This window comes from Bombina bombina, chromosome 10, assembly GCF_027579735.1.
Source record: "Bombina bombina isolate aBomBom1 chromosome 10, aBomBom1.pri, whole genome shotgun sequence".
Classification (NCBI taxonomy): Eukaryota; Metazoa; Chordata; class Amphibia; order Anura; family Bombinatoridae; genus Bombina; species Bombina bombina.
This window is the reverse complement of record NC_069508.1, coordinates 182,979,106-182,998,122: the sequence shown is the minus strand read 5'-3', so window position 1 is coordinate 182,998,122 and position 19,017 is coordinate 182,979,106. Positions and strand designations below refer to the sequence as shown.

At 39.0% G+C, this 19,017-nt stretch overlaps 1 protein-coding gene across 3 annotated transcripts in view; it reads right to left on the bottom strand.

Annotated features, from left to right (window-relative positions):
• Positions 1–19,017, bottom strand: part of AKR1A1 (aldo-keto reductase family 1 member A1) — a 75,474-nt gene that overhangs the window by 39,663 nt on the left and 16,794 nt on the right. For all 3 annotated transcript variants that reach the window (XM_053693580.1, XM_053693579.1, XM_053693581.1), the window contains 2 exons: positions 18,340–18,441; positions 13,703–13,822 (listed from right to left, as the gene is read on the bottom strand). In XM_053693580.1, the coding sequence (XP_053549555.1) occupies positions 13,703–13,822; positions 18,340–18,429 (210 nt within the window). In that variant the 5' untranslated portion in view covers positions 18,430–18,441. The remainder of the gene's footprint in view (positions 1–13,702; positions 13,823–18,339; positions 18,442–19,017) is intronic.

Below are 19,017 nucleotides of genomic sequence, written 5' to 3'. Positions count from 1 at the left end.
ATGTGTGTCCTTACATAACATTAAAGATCATATTAAAATTGTGCTAGGCCAGGTGGTGCCCTTATTCATGTTTTATTTCAGTAAATTACAAATACAGTGATTGAAAGGTGTTGCAATCTTTAAATTTTAAAAAAATGGAAATAGCCGGTATAAAATTAAAAAACAGTGTGACGAACCAAGGTTATCCAACCCTGCACCAGTCACTTATTTGGCACAGAAAGGGTTTTCAGCCCCCTTTTCTGTCACCTATAGCTCAAATGCTGCCACCACTTAAAATTTATTAAAGGGAAAATCTTAAGGAAAACCCCAGACTTTACACATTAACTCTAGAAATACAATTTAGCAGAAAATAACCTAAAATTATACAGTTCTAATATTCCAGTCTCTTTCAGTAAAGTGGTTCAATTATTAGACAAAGGCCAAACTTAATAAAGGAATTATTTATTATGCCAAAAATATTATGCACAATGCATTAATAATAAAAAGTTGTTACAAATAAAATTACACACGCAAACAGTGTTTTAAAATAAAAAGGAGAAAAACAGAATTGAATACTTTACTAGCTTCAAGATCTGCGCCAGGGGAATGGCAAGAAAATGATGGCTCCTTACTTCTGTACAGCAGCTCCCCTTGTAAGAATGACAATCTTATTGTTAAAAAATAAGATTCTTAAACCTACTTCTCAGAGATCATGTTGCTTAACCACACCCTCCTGGACGGGCTAAGAAACCCCACTGTCTTTACAAACTTCAATAGACTAAATTTCTTGCCTGAATTTATACAATCCATTATCATTCCTGCTAGGTAAGAAATTTCTATATTTACATATTTAGAACCTCTTAGTTTTATTGGGAGAACCAGTTTGATATCAAATATGCCATAGGTTGTCATATTTATCTGCCGTTAAGGTTATAACACTTTTAACCCACATATGTACATAATATACCAATGTCCTGTCAGTGACCTGGTCAGTTTTTGTAATGAAGGGCCTGTTTTGCATCATGCATTCTATTGACAGCTTAAGCCATAAACTTTATCCTGTGTATCTCTGTGACTAAGAGCTTCAGTGATTTTATGACTCAATGCATACACACTAGCATTTGGTGGCTAGTTAGAGGGTTCTGGCACTTCAAAGAAAATACAAACACAATTCTTCTTGAAAACAAATAACTGTTTTGAGTGCAAGCTGCACAAAGTTAACTCCTTAGGAGCTGAATCCTGAGATATTTGTGACACCTCCCCCAATAAGAGACGCAAAAGGGGGTGGCTACGAGCCACTCCCGATGCGTATCAAAAGGAGCTTCCCCTTGCGGTGAGAACACCATTGCCAGACAGATTGCACCTAGCAGTTTTGGCAGCAGGATGCCCTCCTTTTAAAAGTGACACACTAGTTGCTCTACCCAACCGATTGAATATATTGCAGGGCCCCTCCCATGCAGCCTCTAGTTTGTTCTGTCTCATGGGCGTGAGTACAAGAACATTATGGACCATCTCACACACTCCCTCTCTGGCAGTAAACTCCTGCAACTGTTTTTTGTGTGAATATGGCATCTCTGGGTTTTGCAGGTACCTCCCCCAATAAGGTTGGCATCTTATCCCTGAACAACACATCATCCCCTGTTACAGAGGTGCCTGTGAAACCTAGTGTCTTGCTACCTATGGTGTGCTCTCTAAGCATATTGTGTGCTGTCAGTTGCTGCTTAACTACCATAGGCTCTTGCCCTCCCACTGGAGTAGAATTCCTGTACTCCTGCACTCTGTTATGGTTGGTAGGGGGTTGACTAACTGCCCCCCTTCTCCTCACTGTGGGTTCTAACTGCTGGGGACACTGATGCTGCACATCTATCAGTGTATTTGCTGAATGGCACGGTGGGGCTGTGTAAATACACTTCTCTGTACTCCTCCCCCCTGTGCCTGCAGTCTGTGTCAGTCTCTGTCCCCTAGCCTGTGCAGTCTGTTTATAGGTCACAGATGAGGTTACTGGGGTCTCTGTCCCCCACAATCTTTCACACTCATTCTGGGGGTCCCTCAAAGAGTATCCTGTACCCTCCTCCTCCACACAGTCTGAAATCTGTGGCTTTGCTGCTTCTGTCCTAGAGTGGGCTAGTTTGCCCCCCCTGCTCTCTCTCACAGTCAGTCTGCCACTTTGCATAATCACACAGAATCTGGTATCCTTTTGACACTGGTGCAGACAAGCACACATCTTCCTTCTGCCATTTATCCCAACTATTGTGTCTTTTCACAGGGTACAGAATTGTCCCTGGCAGAGACTGGCACACATCATCCAGCGGCCCAGTCACCCAGTCATTCTCTCCCCCGTCAATCTCACCTCCTTCTATAGAATACACTGATTCAATCACAGACAGACACGCACCCCTCATCTGCCTTCTCTCACAGACAAGCTCTTCCCGTACAGCTAAACTTGGTTCCGGCACAGACAGACCCACACAGTCTATCTGCCTTTCTTTCCCAACAGCTAACGGTAATTCTGCCGATACTGCTGGTTTAAGTACAGGAAGACACACACCGTCTGTCTGTCGTTCTCCCCAGTCAGTCTCTTCTCTCACAGATTCACCTCTCAGCACAGACACCCCCAGTTCAGGCACAGCCCTGCGCACACATGCACTCTGTCCTCCCTCCTGGTCATAATGTCTCTGAGCATTTTTACACACAGCCCTTTCCACATAAGGGTCTGCAACTAATGTCACTAGGTCACATGTAGCATTGTCAGGCACATAAAGAGATAACAATCTACCCAAATCAGTACCCAGTAAAACATCATTAGGAATATTTTCAGATACCCCCACATTTCTTAAACCACTCCCCAATCAAGATATATACGTGCCATAGGCACTGCAAGTTTCATTCCCCCAATCCCTTTAACTGCTAGAGTCTTTCCAGGGATAATGTTCTCAGAGTTCACTAGCTTTGGATGCACCATAGTCACTTCTGCACCTGTGTCCCTTAGCCCTAGGGTTACCTTATCTCCAACAGTCACAGGTTGCAGGTTCTCATGGTTGTTTTCCTCTGGACAGGTAACAAACAAAACAGATGCTGGTACTTCTGAGGGATTACTCCCTCCATCTGATTGCCCCAAGTTAATCCTCTCTGGGCAAGTGGAGCTGATGTGGCCCACTTTGTTGCAAATAAAACATCTGCGGGTATCCCCCTGCCCAGATGCAGCACTCGCCCCTCCTTTCCCAGAGGGAGCAGACACACTGGATAAAGGCACAGCAGGCTTTGTGAAGGGGGGTCGTGCAGCAGCTCCTTTACAGGTGGATCCCCCCTTAGAAAAGGATTTCCTCCCATTCTCTGGAGACCTGTTAGCTGTGTAAAAATCAGCCAGCTCGCCAGCTTCCAATGCTGTTATGGGCTTCCGATCTAAAACCCATTCTTGAACTCCGGCTGGGCACAGCTGCATAAATTGCTCCTTCACAATCAAATATTCCAGCTCCTCCATAGTGGCAACTTTTAATCCTCTGACCCACTGTTTAAAGGCTGTCCTCAAGTTTCCAACAGCTGTAATATAGCTCTCTGACACGCCTTTCTGCAGGGAACGGAATTTCTTTCGGTAAACTTCAGGAGTAAGATTGTATCTCCTCTGCAGGGCAGCTTTAATGGAATCATAGTCCTGATCAAACTCTGGGGGTAGTTCAGCAAACGCCTCCAGTGCAGGACCTTTCAGGCCAGGGGTAAGGTAGTTGGCCCACTGCTCCCTTGGCAACTGGAACTGTCTGCACACTTTCTCAAAGCTACGCAGGAATACATCCACATCTCCATCTTTCTCCAGGGTGGGAAAATTCTCTGCACGCACTCTGGGAGCAGGGGGGTCTCTAGGTTCACTAACAACAGGTGAGACCATCCCTCTCTCCAACCGTGCAAGCTGTAGCTGATACTCTCTCTCTGCCTGTCGTTCAGCAGCCTGCCTTTCAGCTGCCAGAGACGCCTGTCTCTCAGCCACAGCAGCTTGTCGTTCAGCAGCCTGTCTTTCATAAAACTTTGTAATCAGTTCCATGCGCAAACTTGCATCCACTGAGCCCATATGTTTAAGAACAGTTTGCAAATAACAGTCCAAGGGATCCCCAGATTCTGATGAATCGCTGCCCCCAGCTGCAGACATCTCTCCTGAGACCTCAACTGGTGTGATTTGGCTGTTATCATATTCAACAAGAGCTTGTATTAGTAAATCTTTGTTCTTTGAACGTGTTGGAATATCCCGCTCCTGGCATAGGAGTATAAGTGCCTCTTTAGATCGCTGCTCGTATGCCTCCATAGCAAAAATAAAATAGAAAAGAACAACAGAGAATAGGGAAGGGGACTGTTTGCAATGTGTCACTATATAATGCACTGAGTTTTAGCCTTTGGAAATTGTAAGAAACAATCTCTTTTAGTACCGGGATTTCCACACTAGCAAATCCACAAGCACTAAAATCTAATAATAAAAAAAATTATCTACACCGCTGCCCACCAATTTGTGACGAACCAAGGTTATCCAACCCTGCACCAGTCACTTATTTGGCACAGAAAGGGTTTTCAGCCCCCTTTTCTGTCACCTATAGCTCAAATGCTGCCACCACTTAAAATTTATTAAAGGGAAAATCTTAAGGAAAACCCCAGACTTTACACATTAACTCTAGAAATACAATTTAGCAGAAAATAACCTAAAATTATACAGTTCTAATATTCCAGTCTCTTTCAGTAAAGTGGTTCAATTATTAGACAAAGGCCAAACTTAATAAAGGAATTATTTATTATGCCAAAAATATTATGCACAATGCATTAATAATAAAAAGTTGTTACAAATAAAATTACACACGCAAACAGTGTTTTAAAATAAAAAGGAGAAAAACAGAATTGAATACTTTACTAGCTTCAAGATCTGCGCCAGGGGAATGGCAAGAAAATGATGGCTCCTTACTTCTGTACAGCAGCTCCCCTTGTAAGAATGACAATCTTATTGTTAAAAAATAAGATTCTTAAACCTACTTCTCAGAGATCATGTTGCTTAACCACACCCTCCTGGCCGGGCTAAGAAACCCCACTGTCTTTACAAACTTCAATAGACTAAATTTCTTGCCTGAATTTATACAATCCATTATCATTCCTGCTAGGTAAGACATTTCTATATTTACATATTTAGAACCTCTTAGTTTTATTGGGAGAACCAGTTTGATATCAAATATGCCATAGGTTGTCATATTTACCTGCCGTTAAGGTTATAACACTTTTAACCCACATATGTACATAATATACCAATGTCCTGTCAGTGACCTGGTCAGTTTTTGTAATGAAGGGCCTGTTTTGCATCATGCATTCTATTGACAGCTTAAGCCATAAACTTTATCCTGTGTATCTCTGTGACTAAGAGCTTCAGTGATTTTATGACTCAATGCATACACACTAGCATTTGGTGGCTAGTTAGAGGGTTCTGGCACTTCAAAGAAAATACAAACACAATTCTACTGTTTTGAGTGCAAGCTGCACAAAGTTAACTCCTTAGGAGCTGAATCCTGAGATATTTGTGACAAACAGTTATTCAATTTTATTAGGCATATTAAAAGTTAGGTTATTATAAAACCACAGCTTTAGGCAAAAAAGGTCTGATGCGTTTCGGCATCCATGTTTGCCGTAATCATAGACCATATTGTTTTTACCTTTACTCTTGCTATTTAAAGCACCTGCTGTGTTCTGATTTGATCAAACTTAACCTACTTTTTAACTCTAAAGACGCTGGATATAATCATACAACCTTATTTCTCATATATATTGCAATACTCTTACATTTCAAATACTGAATTTGTTTATTACGTAATATATCTTATACAGTCTATATATATTATTGCAGTATTTACTTAGAGTGATGCTTGATATTATTTCACATTTTTTGGGATATGTACAAATAGTTCTTTACAAAAATATTGATTCACAAGATTACAGATATTTAAAAGTCATAATTCTTAGTGTATATATATAAAACGATTCTAGGTTATTTGATACAAATAATCAAACAAACTATTCTCTGAGTTTTATTCTGATATATTGTTACAATCCAATTTATATTTAAAATGATACTTGACCTTATTTTTCAAGAAGATATTTACAACTTATTCCTTACAGAATTATTGATTCACATTATTACAGATATTTAGACATTTTAGTTTCTTGTATATATGCAAAAAAAAAAAAATGTTTAGGCTTTTTAATGTCAATAATTGATTATATTGTTCTCTGAGTTGTATCCCAAAGGTACTTGGGTACACAATTTATAAATCCAATTCCTCCACGTTTTGGTTTTATAATGACCTCTATTGCATTCCAAGAGAAGCTGTGTAAATGTTGATTATGTATTTCAATAAAATGTTTCGCTAGTGCAGAACATGACCTATTGTTCTCAATGTATGTAAGATGTTCTCTTATGCGTGTCCTTACGTCACGTGTTGTCATGCCAACGTACTGCCCTTTGCATTGATTACATTCTATTAAATAGATAACATGTGTTGTAGCACAATTTATGCAACCCTTAACATCAAAAATCTCGCCGGTTGTGTGAGCTGTAAAACTTTTGATTACATTTATATATTCACTGTTCTAAGTGCAGAGAAGAGGAACTGCCATGGGTGCAAAATTTGCGCCCTCTTTTGCCAACCTCTTTATGGGGTGGTGGGGGTGGTCCCTGTTCTCTGCAGATGGAAACCCCATCACCAAGGAGATCATCATATATAGATGATACATAGATGACCTGATAATGGTCTGGAAAGGTGGTGAAAATAATGCCAGATTATTTGTTGAATATTTAAATAACAGTCAGTTTGAAATCAAAATAAGATCTGAATGGAATACAACAAAAGTTTGTTTTCTAGATTTGATACTAGAGGCAGAAAAAAATAGAGTTAAAACAGATCTATATCGGGAACTCATTGCCGGTATTGCTATACTGCATGCAGCAAATAATCACACAAAGCATGCCTTTAAGGGGATAGTAAAAGGACAAATGAGGAGAGTTAAGTGAAACTGTTCAGACACAGAAAAATTAAAAACTGCAAAAGATGAACTTAACTCTAGATTTGAAAGTAGAGGTTATCCAAGGAGATTGATTAATAAAGTAGAGCAAGAAGTAAAACGAATAGATAGAAAAGAACTCCTTAAGGAAAAGAGTATAAAAAATAATGACGACAGTGTAACATTTGTAACTCAATATTCAAATCGATACTCGGAAATTTGCAAAATTGTTAACAAATATTTGCCAATAGTATATGGAGACAAAAGCTTGCATAAAACTTTGGATAAAGGTTGTAGATTTGTCTACACAAAAGCTAGAACACTGGGTAATATTTTGTCACCAAGTATGTTAAAAAATAACACCCATAGTACAAGCTCATGGCTTCATTCTAATGGCACATATAGATGTTGAAATCGAAGATGTAGAACTTGTGAATATATAAATGTAATCAAAACTTTTACAGCTCACACAACTGGCGAGATATTTTATGTTAAAGGGACACTGTACCCAATTTGTTTCTTTTGTAATTCAGATAGAGCATGCAATTTTAAGCAACTTTCTAATTTACTCCTATTATCAATTTTTCTTCGTTCTCTTGCTATCATTATTTGAAAAAGAAGGCATCTAAGCTTTTTTTTTTGTTTCAGTACTCTGGACAGCACTTTTTTATTAGTGGATGGATTTATCCACCAATCAGCAAGGACAACCCAGGTTGTTCACCAAAAATGGGCCGGCATCTAAACTCACATTCTTGCATTTCAAATAAAGATACCAAGAGAATGAAGAAAAATTGATAAAAGGAGTAAATTAGAAAGTTGCTTAAAATTTCATGCTCAATCTGAATCACGAAAGATTTTTTTTGGGTACAGTGTCCCTTTAAGGGTTGCATAAATTGTGCTACAACACATGTAATCTATTTAATACCAGGACATACTTGAAAATGAGAGAAATCTCAATATATCCTTCCTGGTAAAATATTTTATAAATAAATAAATAATAGAATGTAATCAATGCAAAGGGCAATAAGTTGGCAAGACAACGCGTGACGTAAGGACATGCATAAGAGAACATCTTACATACATTGAGAACAATAGGCCATGTTCTACACTAGCTAAACATTTTATTGAAATACATAATCAACATTTAAACTACTAAACTTCTTATCCACTCCTTGGTAATTTCCTGACTTGACTACTGCAATAACTTGCTAACTGGCCTCCCTCTCTCCCGCCTCTCTCCCGCCTCTCTCCCCTTCAATCCATCCTAAATGCATCTGCCAGGCTAATCCACCTCTCTCGACGCTCCGTTTCTGCTGCACCTCTCTGTGAGTCCCTTCACTGGCTCCCCATTCACAACAGAGTTAAATTTAAAATTCTCACCCTAACCTACAAAGCCCTCACCCTACCTGTCCTCACTCATCAACAAATATACTCCAGCCCGCCCCTAAGATCCAACAATGACCTGCTTCTTGCTAATATTGTTCTAACATCACCTCCTCTCATGCTAGACTACAGGACTACTCTCGTGCGGCACCAACCCTCTGGATCACACTTCCTCAAGCTATCAGACTCTCCCCTAACCTCTCCTCCTTTAAACGTTCCCTGAAGACCTTTCTGTTTCTGTTCAGGGAAGCCTATAACCCGACTCATTAACAAATGAACTTCACTAACCTAACAGTTGCCCTCATCTCCCCACTAATATAATTTCCACCTTTGCAGTCCCCACCTGTCAGGGTTCAGCCTGGAATTGAACCTGGGACATGTCTCTATTTCTGCAGCTGTTGTTTCCCAGCCTGTTGTGTTACCACTATGCCACCAGATGGCTTGATCACATGGAAGGAATATTGTGATTTTCTGTTTGCTGCAACTTTGGCTCTCTGGCTCCATCTGCTTGCCAGCTGAAAGAAATCATTTAATCAGCAGCCTGCCTTTATCTATGAGCTTTGTTTGCAATTTGGTGCTTTCACATTAAGAGTGATACTCTGAAACACTCTCTGCTCCTGTTTCCTGTGAGAAATACAGTTATCTTGGATTTCCTGGTTCCTTACTTCTGTTTCAAATACTGACTTCTTTTCTGGATAATTCCTTGGTACTGTGTTTCATTTTTGGACTGAATTCCTGGCAATTGAACTTGCCTAAAACTTTATTTCCTAAGGACTGATTCAGGTACTTTTGCTTGTTTGTTTCCTGATGCTAACAAGTTCCAATTGCAGTCTATGCAAACATCCTGTTTGTTTCTACAAAGTACCAGTTTGCAGTTTATGCAAGTTTCCTTAAAGTACCAGTCTACAGCATATGCAGATATCCTGTTTGTTATTACAAAGCTTTGCATCCCTGCCTGTTATTACAAAGAACTGTTTTCCTGCCTGATACAATACAGTTCCAGTCTACAGCATATGCAAATATCCTGTTTGTTATTACAAAACTTTGCATCCATGCCTGTTATTACAAAGAACTGTTTTCCTGCCTGATACTTCACAGTTTCCAGTCTACAGCATACACAAATATCCTGTTTGTTATTACAAAGCTTTGCATCCATGTCTGTTATTACAAAGAACTGTTTCCCTGCCTGATACTTCACAGTTCCAGTCTACAGCATACGCAAGTATCCTGTCTGTTATACAAGCTCTGTTTTCCTGCCTGATTCTACTCGGCTCCAGTTCTACAGCATATGCAAGTATCCTGCTTGTTATTACAAAGCTCTGCTTTCCTGCGTGTAATTTCACTGTTCCAGTCTAGAGCATATGCAAGTATCCTGCTTGTTATTACAAAGCTCTGCTTTCCTGCGTGTAATTTCACTTTTCCAGTCTAGAGCATATGCAAGTATCCTGCCTGTTATTATAAAGAACTGTATTCCTGCCTAATACAACAACTTATAGACTTTGTCTTATCTAATTGCATATCTCTGCATTGCTTTATCCTATAAATAAAACCATCTCCTTTATTTCCTAAAACCTTGTACCTGTTTAATTATGCCTAAAAGGAAAGACTCACGCAGACAAAACACAACATTAATCCCAAAACCTGACACCTCTGCACAACAGCTCCTTACTCCTGAACCTGCTCCCTTGCAGAGTATGACAGAATGTGAAAGCCATAAATTGGAGCTTGCAGAGGTGATTCACTCTTTGACTGAAGTGTCAGAGAGAATTTTGTCTGTGGACTCATCTACTACAACTTAACCAACTTCTAAAATCTCTTCCGGATGCTTTGAAGTCACTTATCCAAGATTTCACTGCGGGATTCCAGACTTTACAGGATAGCCTGAAAGACTTTTTCACTAAAAATTTTTTTGGCTTTGGCACACCCACTCCTGTGCCCACTACCCCAAAGGCTGTATCCTTATCAATCAAAAGGAGGATTTCAACCCCTCTTACCACTGATGAAATGGCCAGAAGGAGAAATAATGGCTTATGTTTCTATTGTGGAGCCACTGGGCATGTAATATCCTATTGTCCAGTGAGACCCCCTAAGAAGTCTGTTCCTCTGTCTCCACCTCTAAATCCTGAGTTATCAAATGGACAGGCTACAGAGAGGAAGTTAAACTGTGATTCCACTTCGGATTCCTCTGGAGATGAGCTCTGCATGGGTTCTATTCTACATCCCCAATTTGATCAGCCTAGGACTGCACCTTCCAAAGACTCTGATTCCTGTGAAGTACTAACATGTCATACACAGAATCCTAGTACTATGAATCCAGAGATTTTCCTACCAGATCCAGCTACATTCTTATCTTTGTGCCTTCCTGAGGAGATGTCTAACTATTCTACCATTGAAGATGATACTGATTCTGACACTGGAGGGACAGTGCTTCAAACTGCTGTGCGGTCAAAAGGTCCTTTACCACCTCTACCTCAGACCCACCTCTCCAAAACCTACCAGCCTAGAACTGCACAGAAACCAAAGATCAGTCCTGATGGGGCCCTCTATACTAATTCCTCTGATGGCACTTTGGTACGCATCAAAGATTTGGAGTTATATGAGAATGCCAAGTCCGCCCAGAGGTTGTCCTTGAGGAGGGGGTACTGTCAGGGTTCAGCCTGGAATTGAACCTGGGACCTGTCTCTATTTCTGCAGCTGTTGTTTCCCAGCCTGTTGTGTTACCACTATGCCACCAGATGGCTTGATCACAGGGAAGGAATATTGTGATTTTCTGTTTGCTGCAACTTTGGCTCTCTGGCTCCACCTGCTTGCCAGCTGAAAGAAATCATTTAATCAGCAGCCTGCCTTTATCTGGGAGCTTTGTTTGCAATTTGGTGCTTTCACATTAAGAGTGATACTCTGAAACACTCTCTGCTCCTGTTTCCTGTGAGAAATACAGTTATCTTGGATTTCCTGGTTCCTTACTTTTGTTTCAAATACTGACTTCTTTTCTGGATAATTCCTTGGTACTGTGTTTCATTTTTGGACTGAATTCCTGGCAATTGAACTTGCCTAAAACTTTATTTCCTAAGGACTGATTCAGGTACTTTTGCTTGCTTGTTTCCTGATACTACAAAGTTCCAATTGCAGTCTATGCAAACATCCTGTTTGTTTCTACAAAGTACCAGTTTGCAGTTTATGCAAGTGTCCTTAAAGTACCAGTCTACAGCATATGTAGATATCCTGTTTGTTATTACAAAGCTTTGCATCCCTGCCTGTTATTACAAAGAACTGTTTTCCTGCCTGATACAATACAGTTCCAGTCTACAGCATATGCAAATATCCTGTTTGTTATTACAAAACTTTGCATCCATGCCTGTTATTACAAAGAACTGTTTTCCTGCCTGATACTTCACAGTTTCCAGTCTACAGCATACGCAAATATCCTGTTTGTTATTACAAAGCTTTGCATCCATGTCTGTTATTACAAAGAACTGTTTCCCTGTCTGATACTTCACAGTTCCAGTCTACAGCATACGCAAGTATCCTGTCTGTTATACAAGCTCTGTTTTCCTGCCTGATTCTACTCAGCTCCAGTTCTACAGCATATGCAAGTATCCTGCTTGTTATTACAAAGCTCTGCTTTCCTGCGTGTAATTTCACTGTTCCAGTCTAGAGCATATGCAAGTATCCTGCTTGTTATTACAAAGCTCTGCTTTCCTGCGTGTAATTTCACTTTTCCAGTCTAGAGCATATGCAAGTATCCTGCCTGTTATTATAAAGAACTGTATTCCTGCCTAATACAACAACTTATAGACTTTGTCTTATCTAATTGCATATCTCTGCATTGCTTTATCCTATAAATAAAACCATCTCCTTTATTTCCTAAAACCTTGTACCTGTTTAATTATGCCTAAAAGGAAAGACTCACGCAGACAAAACACAACATTAATCCCAAAACCTGACACCTCTGCACAACAGCTCCTTACTCCTGAACCTGCTCCCTTGCAGAGTATGACACCACCTCCTGTTTCCCATCCTCCTACCCATCTAGATTCTAAGTTCCCACGGGAAAAGGGCCCTCAATTCCCCCTGTATCTGTCTGTAAAATGTTGTCCTTAATTGTATTGTTTCTCCGTTGTACTTTTATCCTTGTACCCATGGGCAGCGCTGCGGAATCTGTTGGCGCTTTATAAATAAAGAATAATAATAATAAACAGCTTCTCTTGGAATGCTATAGAGGTCATTATAAAACCAAAACGTGGAGGAAATAAATTTGAAATGTTATCAAAACAAGAGATCTATTGGATCTATAAATTGCCTACCCAAGTACCTTTGGGATACAACTCAGAGAACGATATACTGTAATCAATTATTGGCATTAAAAAGCCTAAAAAAATAAAAAAATGTTTGCATATATACAAGAAACTAAAATGTCTAAATATCTGTAATCATGTAAATCAATAATTCTGTAAGGAATAAGTTGTAAATATCTTTTTGAAAAACAAGGTCAAGTATCATTTTAAATTTAAATCGGTTTAAATATTGTAACAATGTATCAGAATATAACTCAGAGAATAGTTTGTTTCATTATTTGTATCAAATAACCTAGAATCGTTATATATATATATATATATATATATATACTAAGAATTATGACTTTTAAATATCTGTAATCTTGTGAATCAATATTTTTGTAAAGAACTATTTGTATATATCCCAAAAAGGATAAATAATATCAATTATCACTTAAAAATCCATTCTAAGTAAATACTGCAATAATATATATAGACTGTATAAGATATATTATGTAACAAACAAATTCAGTATTTGAAATGTAAAAGAGTATCGCAATATATATGAGAAATAAAAATTGTATGAGATCGCTGTTTGCTTTCCTAGACAGCTGAATGTCGATAGTTGAACTGCCGAAAGATCGGAGCAACGTTTGTGTGAATATGGTCCATATTTGAATGGAAAAGGATAACTCTGAGTAATCAATAGAGCACTTTCACCGACACTTCAAGGAAGATGTAGGGATCGAAGATAAGCAGCGGATAGTATCTTACCTATGGGAAGTGTATTTACCTATGAAAGCGCTGTACTGTTTTTTTCAAAAGAAAGAGAGGGGAAAGAATTCCTGGTAATTCTACTATCAAAAATGCTGATAGGTTTTCATAGTGGTCTCCCGGTCTGATTAAATAGAGCTATTTATTTCAAGAGGACACAATATCCATATTTTTCCTACAATCTTTAAATGTTTTTGTCAATAAAACATGTACATTATACTTGTCATTTGTGGTGTATGGTGAAATAAATTGGGGAAAGGGGGGAGTCTTACCTTTGCAGGTCCAATACTTTGTTTAATTCCATCTCCCACTTCTACTTCATTTCCATAAACAGAAGCGCAGTCAATATGGCGGTATCCTGCACCAAGGGCGTATTTTACTGCGTCCCTAACCTATCACCAGGGGGAAAAAAACGAACACAGTTACTTGCAGAAACTACACACATGACCATCAGTGCTATTGGATTACATTTTTAAATTGGATCAAGAAACGTGAAAAGACAATTGTTATGCGTGGTGTTGCCCCACGTTTTAGTCTACAGTCTGTCAGAAAAGCTCTTTAAAATGGGTTTACTAAAAGTTTTCAAATACAGGGTCATGAACAATCATAATCAAACCAGTTCTTCTGATGTATTCTGAATACTTTCGCACACTTTCTTAAGCTCCTACCCAAGCACCTACCTAGCATGTACAAAAGTTCAAAGTATATATATATATACGTGTATGCGTTTTGTGATTGGCTAATGCCTGTCACATGCTACATGGCAGGTAAAATTGAAGTAACTAAAGTAAAAGTCATAAAAAAACAAAGCTACTACTCATTTGAAATTCACACTAAGGGGGCGATTTATCAAAGGCTTCGCAAGGCTTTCGACCCACTATGGCTCTTGTGAGAACCTGCACGCCGTATTTAACAAGCAGCCGTCATCAGACCGCTGCTTCCCTAATCTTTCACCACCTCCAAAGTGGCGAAATTTAATCTCTGCAGTCTAGTCCGACCGTCGATATTGACTGCTCCTACCCGCGCGTGATTGGTTGTGTGTGGGCAGGTGATGGGATTGCACGCAAGCACAAAATAGCACTCGTGTGCAATGCTGAATTCTGCCAGGGGAATTCAGCCCGCCAGAGGCGAGCTGCGGCGGACAGGGGTGCGTATGTGCACCGCTGTCCGCCTTAGCTTGATAAATCGCCCCATAAAGACTTGATGATCAAAAACTTGTTGAGATAGAGAGAAATGTCACATAATCTTTATCAGCTCGTTTTGAGCATTATATTGCAATGGATGTGAATCACATTTACATCCCAAAACCTGCATAACTACTAGATAAACAGTTTTCAAACTAAAATTTACATTTCTAAAATTCTTCCAAGGACCTCAAAGTACTAGCAAGACTTGTTAAATAATCCTTTCAGAGCAAAAAGCTTTAGATTATCCGGCACTAAGTGTTATTGCATTGTACTTTTCAAACGTATTGTTGATTATACAATTCTCCTGCATGTAGTGGTCCCTAATAGATGAGTTGCTTGGATATGACATATGCTATGTCGGTTGTTTGAAGTCACCTTTCATGTATTCCCGAACACGCATAATAGACGATCTGCTTTCAACTTGAAATCAAATTAGTTGCTGCATTCAAATTCAAATGAATCATTGCTTTGAAAACGCAATGTTTAGTCCAGATGTTTAATAGGATCTATTGACAAATGTAAGATCAGCGTCTCTTGAACACACCTGTGTCTGTCAATTTAATAAAAAGATATTGCAAGAGGGCTTAGCAGAAAGAGATGGACGTGTGTGTGTTTCGCATAATCTAAATATGAAATGTAGAGCCAGTGTTCTTCAAACCAACAGGGCTATCAGTTCATATCCATTGTAAAAATGTTACCCAACAAACCAAAGAAAGGTAACAGAAAATAAAAATAATTTTAATAAAATTAGGCGTATCTGCATCTCCTAAGTGCAAAATGATTTATTTTGACTCACAGCATTGTGCTGTGTCCTTACAATGGAGATACTCACTGTGTTCTTTATATACCAAACCTCAGTAAATTGTGCTGCAAACCTAACACTCTATGTTCAGCTCCAGCCTCTGCCCCAGTCTATGGGGAGGCTGCAAAATCCTCCACCTGCCGACTAACGCAAAAGGCCTCCAAGACTTCTGTATATAATTAGTATGAATGCCATTGACTAGGTCAGCTGTGCCTGTTTCTGATACAACTCACGCCAGTATAATCAGTCCAGTTAATAGCAAAAGTAAACTTTATTAAACAATACAACCAACCTGATCCCCTCTGCTGTGGTCAGTTAGATACAGATGTAAATTAGCTTAGGTTCTGAGCTAACAGTCACAGTGTGGAATATAGCAGGGTCAGAAATGTTCACTGTACTTAAAGGGATAATGTTTTTCTTTCATGATTCAGATCAAACATACATTTTTAAACAACTTTCTAATTTACTTCTATTATCAATTTTTATTCGTTCTCTTGGTATCTTTATTTGAAAAGCAGGAATGTAAAGCTTAGGAGCTGGCCCATTTTAGTTTCAGCACCCTGGATAGCGCTTGCTTATTGGTGGCTACATTTAGTCACCAATCAGCAAGCACAACCCAGTTGCTAAACCAGAAGTGGGCCGGCTCCTAATCTTTACATTCCTGCTTTTCAAATAAAGATACCAAGAGAACGAATAAAAATTGATAATAGAAGTAAATTAGAAAGTTATTTAAAATTGTATGTTTTATCTGAATCATGAAAGAAACATTTTGTGTTTCATATCCCTTTAATCAGACTAACCCTACTGGCACAAAATAGTATCCAGAGTGGCAAATCAATTCTAGAGAAATGGCGCTAACTGGTGGATTAACGCAAATGAAATCCACAAGGTCCTTTCATTAGAGCAATGTGCATTGTATAGAAGGGAGCCTTGTGGCTATGATTATTATTATGATCAGTTATTTGTAGAGCGCCAACAGATTGTGTAGCGCTATTAATAGATTTCATTCACTTTACTTATTTTCTTTTGTTTTTAAGAGACCTAACACTGCTGAGCTACAGATAATTGTCAGTACTTTACATCTCCTCAGACAGAGGTGTGAGTCAAGAGACCAGCAATTACCTATCAACACCAATTTAATGTGATCCCTTACTAACACATGGCCAGAAAACCTCATGTGTGGGTTTTACTAAATGATGGAAACACCAGTGTGCACGAGCTGCAAAAAGTAAAAGGTTTAGAAATATTGATGATCTCTGAAAGACATAATCAGATACAACAGAAAAAAACAAAACAAATATACAGTTAAAAAAATAAGTTTTTTTCAATTTCCTTCGATTATAAAAATGTGCACAGTCTTTATTATGCATAATTTCTGAGTCACCAGCTCTTACTGAGCATGTGCAAGAGTTCACAGTATATATGTAAATGCATTTTATGATTGGCTGATGGCTGTCACATGGGGCAGGATAAATAAACTGTGAAATTTGTCAGAAAAATCTACTACTCATTTGAAATTCAGACTAAGAGGGCGAATTATCAATGTCTGGCGGACATGATACGCTGCAGTGTATCATGTCTGCCAGACATCACTGATTGCCAACAGCATACGCTGTCAGCATTTAGCATTGCACAAGCAGTTCTGGTGAACTGCTTGTACAATGCTGCCCCCTGCAGATTCGCAGCCAATCGGCCGCTAGCAGGGAGTGTATGTGATTGGGCGGATTGATGTCCGCAGCCTCAGAGGCAGCGGACCAGTTAAGGAGCAACGGTCTTAAGACCGCTGCTTCTTAAAGGGGCACTAAACTCCAATTTTTTTCTTTCATGATTCAGATATAGCATGCAATTTCAAGCAACTTTCAAATTTACTCCTATTATCATTTTTTCTTCGTTCTCTTGCTATCTTTATTTAAAAAGCAGGAATGTGATGCATTGGAGCCGGCCCATTTTTGGTTGAGAACCTGAGTTATACTTGCTTATTGGTGGGTAATTGTAAGCCTCCAATAAGCAAGCACTATCCATGGTGCTGAACCTAAAATGGGCTGGCTGCTAAGATTTACATTCCTGCTTTTAAAATAAAGATAGCAAGATAACGAAGAAAAATTGATAATAGGAGTAAATTCAAAAGTTGCTTAAAGTGTCATGTGCTATCTGAATCATGAAAGAAAAAAATTTGGTTCAGTGTCCCTTTAACTGCTGTTTCCGGCGAGCCTGGAGGCTTGCTCGGAAACAGCTGCATTGGGGCTGATAGGGTGCATGTTAAATCGGCCCCTAAGTGTAACTGCTATGTGCACAAACATGAACTTGCTGTTCATCTCAAAGTAGATTTAAAAGGGACAGTCTTCAATATAATTAGATAATCCCTTTATTACTCATTCCCCAGTTTTGCATAACCAACACAGTTATATTAATACACTTTTTACCTCTGTGATTACCTTGTATCCAAGCTTCTTCTGACAGCCCCCTGATCACATAACTTTTTATTTATTATCTATTGACTTGCATTTAGTACTGTGTTGTGCTAACTCTTAAATAACTCCCCGGCATGAACACAATGTTATCTATATGGCCCACATGAACTAGCCGTCTACTGTTGTGAAAAGATAATAAAAAAGCATGTGATAAGAGGCTGTCTGTAGTGGCTTAGAAACTGGCAGAAATAGAAGATCTAAATGTTATAAAGTATATTAATATAACAATGTTGGTTGTGCAAAGCTGGGGAATGGGTAGTAAAGGCGTTATCTATATTTTTAAACAATAACGACATAACATTTGTCATACTAAAAATACTTTCATATGTTTAAATAATACACTTTAATAAGCATGATATAAATGTTTGCGGTTAAAGGGACATTAAACACTTTGAGATGGTAGTTGTGTTCTGTTGTCCAGAAGTGGCAAACAAAGACTTGTAACTCACCTGACCAGGGGCACTTTTCCACGTTCCTAGACCCACAAGGGGCATCTTCTGGCCAGTGTGCAAAGTCTCATATTCGGCTGCAGTTGCCATGCTTGCCCAAAGCTGCAGAGTGGAAAGAAAAAGATCAGTAATCAAAATTATTTATTTATTTAATTTATAAAATATTTTACCAGGAAGAATACGTTGAGATTTCTCTCGTTTTCAAGTATGTCCTGGGTCCACAAAACATTGCATTGATACAATAGGATACAATAAAATACAAAAACAATAATAATAATACACAATATATGCAGAAATGTAACATAGAACAGGTAAGAAATATATAATCAACCCTGACAGGTGCATTCTGTTTTGAGATATGTAGAGAGGGATCTCTTAAAGGATTTTAGGCTTGGTGAAAGGTTTGAAAGTGTGCGGGAGGTCGTTCCATAACTGTGGTGCTCTGTACGAAAAGGAGGATCGAGCTGCTTTCTTTTTGTATAGAAGCAAACTAAATAATGTGCTGGTACTGGATCGGAGGTTATAGGAGGTGGGAACAGCCGGGGAGAGCATACTGCTCAGGTAGGGTGGGAGCTTCCCAGAAAAGCTCTTAAACACAAGGCAGGAAAGATGGAGGGTGCGTCTGGATTCCAGCGACAGCCAGTTCTTTTAGCATGTCACAAAAAAAGTTTATTAAGG